Genomic DNA, 13591 nt, shown 5'->3' on the forward strand with positions numbered 1-13591 from the left:
TGTATTTTTCTACAAAACATTTACCTGTGTTATGATCACTTAAAAATCTGAAAATGGCATATTATGAAACACATTCAATATCATGAGTCAAAGGACTCAATGTGGCAACTGAGATAATATCTGTTTGGGTTATGTTAATATCTGCAAAGTCTTCAGGGAAGGTCTTCCTTCATAGGAAAGTTAATATGGTTAGCATAAGTACTAAAACCTTTTAGGAAGTTCTTGGCGTCTGGGGCTTGTGAAATGGTCCTTACCACAGGGTGATCTGTAGGTCTGTATGTCTGAAGCCTGGCAGCCAGGGTTGCTGAATCACCAATACAACAGTATGCCTCCCTACCCTCAGCTACTCAACTTTGTCTGAATCCCAAATCCTTTGTTTGAACCTCTGAAGAGAGTGGCTCTTCTGAGGGGGAAGATGCATGTAAGAAGGGCAGCCTCCTGACTGAGGAAGGGAGGAAGGCACATCTAGGTTTCTCACCGCTGCTTATTCTCCCTCTGCTATTTTATTTCATACCTCCCTCACAACCACTCTTGATCTAAAAAACTTTCAGACTACAGAGAAATTGAATAGTACAATGTACACATATATAGCTTCACTTCAACTGAGATTCATCATTAGTTCTCTTTACATATATGTAAGAATTTTAATATCCATATAATGTCAATAAAACTACTATCTGATAGGGGGCCTGGGTGGCTCAGTCGGTTAAGTGTCTGAGTTGTGATTTCACCTCAGGTCAGGATCTTATTGGTCATGAGATGGAGCCCTGCATTTGGCTCCACGCTCAGCAGGGAGCCCGTTTGAGATTTTTCTCCCTCTGCCCCTCCCCCCCACTTAGGCTTGCTTGCTCTAAAATAAATAAATAAATCTTTAAAAAAATGCTATCTGATATATAGCATATATTCAGAATTTCCACAACTGTCCCCAAATGTCCAATATAGCCTTTTGTTGTTCTAGGATGCAACTGAAAACCCGACCTCACGTGTCAGGATGCATGAAGTCTCTTTAGACTCCTTTAATCTAGATTCAGTCCTTTCTTTCCTTTTTATCTTTTTATGACATTGGCATTTTTGGAAACATTTGGCCCAGGCGTCACGTAAAAATGTCTTATATCCACTTTAAACCAATCAATCCTTCTTTTTTCAGCCCCATCTGCACCTTACGCACATTCATAGCCTATTGAATAAAGGACCACCCATCCTTCTAATTTCTAACTTCCAGAATGTTGCTGCTGTCTATTCCCTGTGTTCTCTACCCTTGTGAGTTCCTCATTTTAAAGTCCATCATCATTATAACGCTTTTTTCAGGAGAGCATGGAAATGAATGCACGTATCTTTAGTATTTAACCTGAATTGATTAAATGTCTTCATTTTTTTTTTTAAAGATTTCATTTTTAAGTAATCTCTACAGCCAACATGGGGCTCAAACTCACGACCCGAGATCAAGAGTCTCATGCTCTTCCGACTGAGCCAGCCAGCTGCTCCATGAAGTGATTAAGTGTCTTCCAGTGGGAATTTATTCACTGAATCTGCATACAGGGTCAACTAAATGTATCATTGTACTTTTTAAAAAAAGATTTTATTTTTAAGTCATCTCTACACCCAACGTGGGGCTCAAACTTACAAACCCGAGATCAACGGTCACAGGCTCTACTGACTGAGCCAGCTAGGCGCCCCTGTATCATGGTACTTTTAAATGTCTCAGCAATTCGTAATCTTGCCCTTTCCCTGATTTTCTCATGGTTTGATTCTTATTTCCTTCAGTACTTAGATGAATTGACACCTCCTATGGTCTCTGTGACTGCCCAATCACTAGCTATCATATCACCTAGTTTTAAATTCTTTGCACTGAAACATTCTTTTTCTTTTTTTGTATTTGTCGTTTATTTGTTAGCTATGTGACTGCCCAATCACTGGCTATCGTATCACCTAGTTTTAAATTCTTTGCACTGAAACGTTCTTTTTCTTTTTCTGTATTTGTCGTTTATTTGTTAGCTATGTGACTGCCCAATCACTGGCTATCATATCACCTAGTTTTACTTCTCTGCATTGAAACATTATTTTTCTTTTTTCTTTTGTATTTGTTGTTTATTTATTAGCTATCTCCCATAAGATGGTAAGCTCCACAAATGACCCACGGAAGTAGACTATGTTGTTCACTATATACACTACAGAATATCCAGGCAGTCTTCTCCAAAATGTGGCTGGCACATTTTAGGTACTCAATAACTATATATCACAGAAGCCTAAAACACAGGGTGTAGAGCCAGACAAATGTAGGTTTGAATCCTGGCTCTGCTGCTTACTACTCTGTGAGTTTAGGAGTGCAAAAATCTTTTAGTCTTAACTTCTTGTCATAGAGTTACTGTGAGGAACGCACATAAGATAAGGACTAGGCATACTGCGAAGGACAAAATACAAACAATAAATATTAAACTTGTATTATTTTTTAAAAATATTTATTTATTTATTTGAAAGACAGAAAACGAGCTGGGGGAGGGGCAGAGGGAAAGGGAGAGAGAATCCTCAAGCAGACTCCCCGCTGAGTTGGAATCCTGATTCAGGGATCAATCTCAGGACTCTGAGATCTGAGCCAAAATCAAGAGTTGGATGCTTAACCAAATGAGCCATCCAGGCACCCCAACTTTTTAATAATAATAACACCTACTAAGATGCTAGAAAAACCTTTCTTAGGATGTGCTCTGTAAGCCTCTAGCACAACATACTAATACGCTAAAGGTAATAAGATATAGTCTATGCTCTGAAACTAGAAGCCTAAATTTTATTATTTTTTATAAATATTTTATTTTTAAGTAATCTTTACACCCAACATGGGCCTCAAACCTGTAACGCTGAGATCAAGAGTTGCATGCTCTCCCGACTGAGCCAGTCAGGTGCCCCATTTTTACTTTTTTAAGTAATCTCTATTCCCAATGTGGGGCTTGGACTCATGACCCTGAGACCCTGAGTCACAAGCTCTACTGAATGAGCCAGCCAGGAGCCCTTAGAAAACTAATTTTATATCCTGAGTTGGCCACTTAGCAGCAGCATGACCCAGAGCGAGTTATTTTACATCTTTGCCTCTCAGTTTCCATACCTATAAAAATGGGCTATTATAATAATATTAACATCAGAAGGGTGATCCTCCTGAGGATTAAATGAACTAAGACATATAAAATATGTAGAACAGCACACCTAGCACATAGTAAGTCCTTACTACATCTGACAATATTACCTGGTTCTTATCATCACTGCACAGCAGAGCTGCCTTGTACATTGTACAGTGAAATTCCTGAGTCCTCGGGCACCTGGGTGGCTCAGCTGGTTAAGCGTCTGCCTTCGGCTTGGGTCATGATCCCAGGGTCCTGGGATTAAACCCCACATCAGGCTCTCTGCTCAGGGGGAAGCCTGTTTCTCCCTCTCCCTCTGCTTGTCGCTCCCCCTGCTTGTGCTCTTTTTCTCTCCCTCCCTGTGTCAAATAAATAAATAAAATCTGAAAGAAAGAAAGAAAGAAAGAAAGAAAGAAAGAAAGAAAGAAAGAAAGAAAAGAAATTCCTGAGTCCTAATTGAATCTGTTTCTTCCATCCTGCAGGCGTGGCCTAGGGCTAATGATTTTTCAGAGAGCCCTCCTGTTGCACATAGGTGTTACTAAGGTCTTTTTTCCCCGTGTCTCCAGTTCACCATAGCGTCATACTTTTCTCCTTTTAGAGTATTTGTTGCTCACTGACGGGGTATATCCTCTCCAATTACCTGGCTCATCATCAAAATTTCTTAGTACTTCTTCTCAATTTTGGACAATTTCAGAGGCTTGAGGGTTTTAGAAAACTGGGCTATAGTTAACCAAGGTGACTGTTAAGTAGAGAAAGCAGATAATGACTACACTGTCAAGAGAACAAGTAAGCTTTGAAAGAAATTTTAATATAATGCCAAAGCAATAGTAGTTAATATATCTGACAAATAATTTAACAGATAAGCCTTTGCTGACTCCACATCACTAAACTAGGTCCTATTATATGATCTTTCTAAGACCCATAGGTCTACTGGCATTTATCATAACTACAATTTAAATACTTATTTGTGGAGTTAAGTCTTTATGATCTGTCTCTGCTACGAGACTATAGGGCTCATGAAGTCAGGTATTATGTCTGTCTTATTCACTATCTTAAAATGAAGATCAAAGAGAAGGCTAAAGCTGAAGAATGGCAGATTCAAAGCTGGGTCTTGAATGTTTCACTTAGGCTGTCTCACCCTGACACAGTGCTTACTCCTTGGTGCCTCAGTTTTCTACTTAAGAAATACATAAAAAGTAACATCAGCCATACTTCAAAGCAAGAATGATGATAAAGTGACTGTAAAGATCATGAGAGGCAATATATAGGGAGACAGGAATTCCTAATAACGGTAATGCGTTGTTTTCTGTTCATGAGTATCAAAGTCAATGCGGTTATCCCGCCATGGGGATGGACTGGTGGCCATTCTCCCTTCCTGCCATGTGATCCTGGGAACTCCGTTATCAATTTAAAAGAGAATAGTTCGCAAGAGTGCATCAGAGTTGTGCAAACTGAACTCTGTGGGACTTGGATTACTCACTTTAAGTCTTAGTGACAAGTGACTTAGACCAGAGCCAAGTTACTGTATCTGTTATGGGGATTTCTGTGTTGCTTTTTTTTTTTTTTTTAAATATCATTTACCTTAAAATCATTAATATGTAGAAATTCATCAATGATAGATTTGGACTTCTTCTCCATCTCCAATTCTGACAATGCAGGCTTGTCAGGAGCTGATGTTGCTGGAATTTCTGGTTTCACTACTAGTGAGGTTAAAAAAAGTGAAAGTAAAAATGACAAATATTATCATTAAAATGGTGGGATTATGGTTGAAAATATTTATGTGTTGTTACATTGATTTTTCCATAAAAGCATTAAAAGATACAAATTTGACAAGGCAAGACATCTAAAAGCAGAAAAGAGAAATGTTTATTGTAGCACAGATACACACTAAGTAACTTCATATTCTACAATTAAAAGAATATAGGAATATGGTAAACTTATAATTAAAGACTTTTTGTTCCTTTCTGCATTTTGGTTCTTCTCCACTGCTTCAATGGTGAAGAGCACATGAAGCTTGCACAATCACGCACGAAGCTCTAACCACATTGGCCTTTGGCAGTTGCTTGAACATGCCATGGTTCCACGTACTTACTACTACTTTGCTCATGATGCTCCTCCTGGATAGAATGCTCTTTCTCTCTGCTCCATACCCATCCCTCCCTATAAACCTATTTTAACTCCTAGTGGTCCATCAGACCTGAGGGAAGCCTTCTCTGACGTCCCTCTGTGTCAATTCTAGATAGTTCCTTTGTTAAGTACTCTCTTAGAACTCTGCTCCTCTCTTCCATAGCATTTTTCTCAGTTTGTACATGTATACGACTGAAGGCTGAGAGTGGAGATCCAGTGCCCACAATTCACTAGGTGGTCAGTGTGCACGCAGTGAATAAATGAATGATCCAGACAATAAACATGCAGAGGACAGCTGTGCTATATTATTTACTACACAGAAGATATTTTCATGCCCTATCTTGTTATGTTCCCCAAATACCTACCATAGATAAGAAAGCTACATGTCCCTAAAGCTAAAAGATCTGGAGTTTAGAGTTGGGAGAAGACATTTCAATTTGTCTTTGAATCCATTTAGAGACTATAGTTAGGAAACATAGTTTAAATACTGAAACAAATTTGAAAGCTATAAAAATGTTATAAACAACCAGTATTACTTCAGAATTAAGATTTTAAGAGTGCTGAAAATTACCTTAAACTATTTTTCATTCTTGCTGTCATCATCATCATGATACCTAGTACCTTCTGAAAAATCTTTTTATCAGATAATGTTCTAAGTATTTACCTGTAATAACTTCTCATTTAATCTTCACCATAATTCTATAGGGGAGGTACATTTACTATCCCCATATAACAGATGAGGAAACAGAAACACAGGTTACATTCATGATAGTAATTTTTAAAGCATTATTGGAGCTGGTCCTCTAATCATACACATGCAAAACATGTACAAAAACCACAGAAATTACCAAGATTAAGGTAACAAAAGACGATCTGATATTTCCTCTTAGATTTGCCTTGCAGTGGCTCAATAATGTGAGAATTTTCATACATTTGAGGGCTCTACAAAGCACATGCACTCTAATGCACAGTGAGTTGTTATTTCGAGAACTTGTAAGAAATTCAGATTGCTTAAAATACAGCAAGCTGCCCTCATTACCATCACACTTACTAGAGAAAGAGGAAAATTTACAAACTGTTGAAGGAAGGGATAACCTGGGAAATGAGAACGATGTTACAAAACTATGAAGATGCCCTTTAACCTCTGAAGACACCAGAGTGTGTTATTATCACACATTGATTCTGAAATCTACACAGGCACAAGGTCTCCTCTGCATTTTTCATTCCACATTTAAAGCCCAAATCTCCTATCTACATGCATCAAGTCTCTCACCTGACTCCCGGGCCTTGTTTCGGTCAGCCTCAGCACTGTTCCTTTCCACGTCCATGCCTCCTGTAAGTTGTTTCACAGTCTCCAGCATCTCTCTGCGCTGCTCTTCTTGAGACTGATTATCCAACAGGTCTTTGCTGCTGCTGCCCCTCATGAATGTATTGGGACGAGCTGCTGCAGATGGAAGGGGCTTGTCATTCTTCTCTCTGCCCATGCTTCCACGACTTAAAAGACAAAATACACTTTTCAGAAGAAAGAACACCCTTTCCCCTACATATTCAAATTATAAAATAACACTTAGACTTTCTAGAAGTATGCAGAGTAATTTTTCACACATAACTTCAAAGGTGTGTGGCACCAATTATACTTTAAACTGTATTTATATAAACAAATAAAATCAATGCTTTCAAGAGAATGATAAACATGCTTTTAATTTTTTCACAAATGTTAAAAGGGATACTACTTAAAATTTTAAAATGCCAATGGCAACTCTTTTAGTTTTTAAAATTTTTTAAGAATAAAGACCGTGATGAATGTATGAGCTTAAAAAAGTGAGAGAATTACCAAACATGGTATCGTTATCTTACAAATTTACAGAATTTATTCAGAAACTTCAAATATAAGCAAAATATTTTGAGAAACCAGCAGAAGTAGTTTTTTTAAAAAAGATTTATTTATTTTAGAGAGAGAGAGAGACCACGCATGTGAGACTGAGACTGCAGGAGGGAGGGGCAGAAGAAGAGGGAGAGAGTCCCAAGCTGACTCTGTGCTGAGCCTAATGTGGGGCTTAATCCCATGACCCTGATCACGACCTGAGCCGAAACCAAGAGCTGGACGCTTAACTGACTGCACCACCCAGGCGCCCCGGAAGTAGTTTTTGAATGGCCAAAGTCACACATTTTATTTAAGAGAGAATCTTCCTATCTCCCTATTTACTCCCTATACAGACAATTCTAATCAGCTGGGCAAATAGTTCCTTGGCCCATGGCAGATCAGGAGCAGCAAATTAAAAGGGAAAGAAGAGAAACGACTAGAGGCACAACAATGATCTAACCTCTGAAAGAACATACACAAGTACTCAAAACGCAGAGCCATCAGGGGCAATTTACGGCAGGGCGAAGAGTCACAAATACCTCAATAGCACAAATGATGCTTAATGGCAATCTGAGCCATCATTAAAAATTTAATTATGCTAAGTATATTTTGTTGCAGAAGACAAGGCAACAGTAACATAGTTTAGAAAGTCTACCTGGTCAAACTGATTACGATAATAAAAAGAAAGCTTAAGAGCTTAAAGCAACTTCAGCGCTAAAAGCACTTACATCAAAAATTTTGAGGGGTGGGGCACTTGGGGGGCTCAGTCGTTAAGCGTCTGCCTTTGGCTCAGGTCAAAATCCCAGGGTCCTGGGATTGAGCCCCGCATCAGGCTCCCTGCTCAGCGGGAAGCCTGCTTCTCCCTCTCCCACTTCCCCTGCTTGTGTTCCCTCTCTGTCAAATAAATAAATAAAATCTTAAAAAAAAAAAAAAAAGAAATTAAAAAAAAATTTTTTTTTGGAGGGGTGCCTAGCTGGTTCAGCTGATAGACTGTGTGACTCTTGATCTTGGGGTCATGAGTTCGAGCCCCATGTTGGATGTAGAGATTACCTAAATAAAATTTTAAAAATTTAAAATCTTAAAAAATAAAAAAATGTTGTTTTCTGTCATTATTCTATAGGTCTTTATTCATTCTCTGTAAACCAACAGAACACTTTCCTGTATCAATCGTACAAAAATGAAAGTAGAAAAAACAGTACAACACAGAGAATAGTGAGAAAAAAAAAAAGAGAGCCTCAAATATAACTAGAAGAACAGCATGACAGAAAAACATACGGATAGGGTATCATGCCCTTAAATTCACGTGCTTCGGAGTGTTAGGTTAATCTAGAGAATACTGAGGCATTAGTTCAGCAAGCCCTCCACCAGCGTCCAGGGCTATTTGGGTGGGTCTGGTTTCTTAAGAAACAAACTATCAGAAACTTGCCAGGTACCCTGCTCCTCCTTTCCACCCCATCCCAAATCTACCACTCAATTATGTTCTTATCTTGGAAATTACAAAATGTGAAGATCAAAGAAGGAAAAGAGAAAGAAAATCAACCTTAGGGATAAAAGGTATCCATGCCATAAAGATGATTATCACGGTCTGTGTGGGCATTCGTGTGTGTGTGTGTGTGTGTGTGTGTGTGTGTGTGTGTAAACAGAGAGACAGAATGATACCAAGGGAACAGATAATGACAAGTAGGTCAGTCCTGAGTTAACACGGAGTGGGCTTCTTACCTGGTTAAGGTGCGTCGGGACTCGAACTCTAGAGGTGTAGATGCTGTGGAGCCTGAAGGCGCTGCAGGTTGCAAAGCAGAGAATCTGTTTAAACTGGAAGCACTTGACCGTAAGGCATCTATAGGTGTTGAGGATTGAGGGGAAAAAAAATACAAATCACATGACTAAAATGCAGCTTCTTTTTAAAAAAAAAGATTTTATTTATTTATTTGAGAGACAGCATGAGCGGTGGGAAGGAGCAGAGAGGGAAAGGGAGTAGCAGACTCCCTGCTGAGCAGGATGCCGGGATCATGACCTGAGCCAAAGGCAGACGCTTAACCGACTGAGCCACCCAGGCGCCCCTCAAATGTAGCTTCTAATTCATCTGCCTCCCTTGGGAGGAAAGTGGATTGCTGGAGGTTAGGTATTTCTAACAAGCCTAACAAGGTGATGTCAATCTCCTGGTCCATAGACGATACTTAGAAGCATAATGTTAGAAGGAATTTGTCTGTCTGAGGGATGGAGTAATTGGGTGATGGGCATTAAGGAGGGCACTTGATGTAATGAGCACTGGGTAGTATATGCAACTGATGAGTCACTAAACTTTGCCTTTGAAACTAATAATACACTACATGTTAATTAAATAATAAAAAAGAAGGAATTTGTCTGTAAAAAAACGCCAAAACTTAGAAATTTTTGTTCATTACAACCATTTGCTGCTTAAAAAACATCAATTATCCTAGGTAGGGAAGAGGGTGGGAGTGGTAGACAGGGAAGGAGGGAGGCAAGCAAAAACAAAATATTGCCCTTACAAAAGCTAATATACATCCTATGTATTTATATTATGTGAAATTTGCATGTGGGCTTAAGTATTGAATAACACAATTTTTTTTTAAAGATTTTTTTTTTTTTTTAATGTATTTGTCAGAGAGAAAGAGAGAGCACAAGCAGGGGGAGCAGCAGGCAGAGGGAGAAGCAGGCTCCGGGAGCCTGATGTGGAACTCTATCCAAGGACTCGGACTCTGGGATCATGACCTGAGATGAAGGCAGATGCTTAACTGACAGCCACACAGGCATCCCAGTAACACAATCTTTTAAAATTTAAAGAATCAAAGGTCAAAATTACTTAATAAAAGGAAAAAATGGAAAGGAGGTTAACATTGAAGTTTTTTACTTTCCATTGGACCTCCTTAGCTTTAAAAAGATGTGCTTGTGATGATCTAAACATACTTGAGTCGTAAGGTCAAATATCTCAAAATCTGACTTTTGATAAAAATTTTGAAAAATATTTCACTCTAATTCTTTTACAACTCCCTCTTATAATTCTTTTTCTTAGCAAAATGAATTTTCTTTTTCATTTGGGTTACTAGTAATTTCTCTAATTATGAATTTGTGAACATTCACTTTAACAAAGGAACCTAAGAGATTAAAGTCTTAAATAGCCTAACTGAACTAAAAAAATTGTAAATATTTAAAACACCTAAGGATCCATAGTGAGAGGGATACCAGTAAATTTGGGCACACTTTGTCTATAGATCTTTTCCTAAAACCATTATAAATGATTGTGGGAATGCGCTATAAGGAGAATATTGACAGACCACATCCGGGTTCCCGAGAAGGGACACTGCATACTTACCAGTCTCACTTGCCTTTGCTCCACCACTGCTGCCCTTTCCCCAACTGCCCAGCTGAGCTTTAGGTACCAGCTGAATTTTCTCATCAATCGTGGGCTGTAACGTAAGTGACCACAAACCAATTACAGGCAACATTCTAGAATGGTTTGTCCTCTTTTACCATAAAGATTTATTTATATTTTAGAGACGGCAGTGAGCATGCATGGCAGTGGTAGGGAGGGGCAGAGGGAGAGGGAAAAAGAGAATCTCAAGCAGACTCCCCGCTGAGCACAGAGCCCAGTGAGGGGCTCGATCTCATCGACCTGAGATCATGACCTGAGTCGAATTCAAGAGTCAGCTGCTCAACTGACTGAGCCACCCAAGTGCCCCTAGAATGGTTTATCTTCTTTTTCCCTTCAGTGCAGTGAAAACCAACTCCAGCAACAACAACAACAAAAAAGTAGTCCTTGGAATGCCAACTTAAGAAATACAAACTGGAGCTGTTCACATTCACGTGGGAATCTGGTGGACCCTAAACTACTTTCTTGGACTCTAGCTTCCAAAAAACAGTTTGGAATCACTAGTCTGGAGAATGCATTCAGGTCCTCTAAGATGGTACACCATTTGACTAAATGTAAGCCATGTTTAGTAATTCGTCCTGTCTAGTAATGCCCAGTGAATATATAAATTTTGTATATTGCAAAATTAACTCATTAATCGCTTCACACTACTGTCAGAAAATAGGTCAGATGGCACAAAGATTTCATATTTCAGCAAAGCCTAATAGGTGGGGGCTAAGGATGGAGAAGTGGAATGGCAGTAATCAATAAAAGGGAATAAGAAAAAAGTGAATATAGGATATTAGACAGGAAGTTAAGATGCCTCTCTAAGGTTTAATCCCCCAAACACAACTTTAGCACAGGTCAATAGAATTAAAATGTAATACTATTAGAAAACACATACCACAGTAAGCTGCAATGTAGCTCTTTGTAATAAAAGTGTTCATAAATTCTAATAGTGGGGCCTTGCTCTACCACATGGTTTCACACAAATCTCTCCCAGTTAACAATGCATTTGTTTAATGGTTTTGAACTTTCTCTAGGGTATTTAAGTAGAGTACCTATACTGTAACTATCTGAATATACACAAAATTTGTTAAAAAAAGAATTTACAAACTTGCAAAATATTAATAATGTTATAGTTTTAATACCAACACTATTCTTTTTTATAGCATCAAACAAGTATTATTATTAAGAACTGATATAATTTTCAAAGATGTTGGGGTTGATGTTGGGAGGGATTCTCTTAATGTAAAATTTTGGTTAAAATAGTCTCTTGCTAGAAACAGAAGTGGATGGGAATCAAAGCTGTATTCAGCAATGGAATCCCTGCACTGAGACATAAATAACTAGAAGAATGTACCAGAATCTTAGAGAACAGGATCCTTGTTAATTAAAATCAAGAGCGACCTAGAGACGGAATGTTCTATCCTGAAGCAATACTTTGACAGGAAGATGAAAATGACATAGCCCATCTTCTTCCAATTTTCTCAAAGTCTTTTTCTTTGTCAGTTCTCTTCTTTCATTTGATGTTTCCACATTAGCTTTAGATTGCTGTTAGTATCCTACTGGTAGGCTGCCAATTTTCAGAACTATGGAAAGTGTTATTACGCAGGAAGGATCAAACTAGACTTGCAAATGATTTGTAAAACTCACTGGGCTGTAGAAGCTTCCACTTTAGCAAAAGATAATGCTGCTTTCTCTATGTTCTCCAAGGTTTTCACCTGACTTACAGTGATCAACTTCTGCTGAAAACATCTGCTAAGAGAAACCTCTTTCCTCTTACTGCCCAAGGATTCTCAAGAGAGAGGAAGGTAGAATATAGTAAATCTTCATCACAGAATGATTTCTAGTAGTGGGTCTTCTGGGCTTTCTAATTTCAGGTCTTGGATATGGCAAACCATTAATTACTTTCAAGTTAGGCTTAAACAGGCAGTTGCTTCTTCCCCAGAGCTAAGGATACATTGTATAAAGCTTATAATTTATAGCTACTAAAGTATCTTTATGATCATCTCTCTTACAGTAAGCATCTCTTAACTTTAAGAATTAAAAACTCGTCACGTCCCCCTTAGTAAACCCTCCAAGAAATGAGAACTTACACTAGGACAAGTAGTAAGAATACATGGATCAATACTGACTTGTGGAAAAGCAAAGCATTAAAAAAAAAACAAAAACAAAAACACTCCCCTATAAAATCTGCAAAATGGCTATTTTATATGAGCAAGAAATAATTTTGAGAGTCATGTTCTCGGGCTGTTATAAGTTGTGTTTTAAATGTCATACTCACCTTAGTGATTTTAAGGAATTTTGAAGGGTCTAGTACTCGACTATTCTTGGCCCCTTGTACAGTGTTCCATCCACCTTCATCCACTCTCTGCACACCTGCAGGGAGAACAGAGTGAACCAGTCTCTCATCTGAATAATTACAATTATTCAGTTTGACAGTGAAGAGTGAGCAGTATTTTCAACTCAGCAGTTCTGATGAAAGTCAAGGAAAAGGACAAAAGAGATTGTTAAAGCACTGCTGACAGTCTAACATGCAGGACAACATGAAAATATCAGGTAGAAATACCACTGAGAGCTGACCTAGGAGGAACTAACTGATATAAGAGATTCAGTGCTAGGCACAGAAGGGCCAAATCTAGTGCTTATGGTGCATGATTAGAACACTTCAGGAGAAATCAGATGGAAATTATTTATTACAAAGTTTATTTCACTTAACAGTGTCAAATGACACAGTACACTTGGATTGTTTCCCCAAAACCTGCTTCTCCAATCCATCAGCTGCTCAGGCAGAAACCTTGATTCTTATTTCTCTCAGACCTGGCAGCAAATCTTGTCAGTTCAACCTTTACAATATATTTAGCGTCTAACTCCTTCTTATTACTACCAACACTACCATTTTGGTTTTCATCAGCAACGTTTGGTCGATTAGTATAAAAACATCTTCACTAGCTCCACTGTTTCCAACCTCAACTGCCTGTATCATGGTGGCCAGCATAACCCTAATTAAGTGTAAGTCAAGTCCTGTCACTTCTCTACTCAAAACACTCCATCTCACTCAGACAAAAAAACCCGAATTACTTCTAAATGGCCTACAAGCTCTGAGTAATCCAGCTT

General features: G+C 38.5%; 1 protein-coding gene across 3 annotated transcripts in view; it reads right to left on the reverse strand.

Moving 5' to 3' along the window:
• Positions 1 to 13591, reverse strand: part of EIF4G3 (eukaryotic translation initiation factor 4 gamma 3) — a 361657-nt gene that overhangs the window by 30391 nt on the left and 317675 nt on the right. For all 3 annotated transcript variants that reach the window (XM_040645901.1, XM_040645903.1, XM_040645902.1), the window contains 5 exons: positions 12759 to 12853; positions 10436 to 10529; positions 8821 to 8938; positions 6511 to 6731; positions 4692 to 4810 (listed from right to left, as the gene is read on the reverse strand). In XM_040645901.1, coding sequence (XP_040501835.1) covers positions 4692 to 4810; positions 6511 to 6731; positions 8821 to 8938; positions 10436 to 10529; positions 12759 to 12853 — 647 coding nt within the window. The remainder of the gene's footprint in view (positions 1 to 4691; positions 4811 to 6510; positions 6732 to 8820; positions 8939 to 10435; positions 10530 to 12758; positions 12854 to 13591) is intronic.

The sequence above is a fragment of the Ursus maritimus genome, unplaced genomic scaffold (genome assembly GCF_017311325.1).
Source record: "Ursus maritimus isolate PB19 unplaced genomic scaffold, ASM1731132v1 scaffold_32, whole genome shotgun sequence".
Lineage (NCBI taxonomy): Eukaryota > Metazoa > Chordata > Mammalia > Carnivora > Ursidae > Ursus > Ursus maritimus.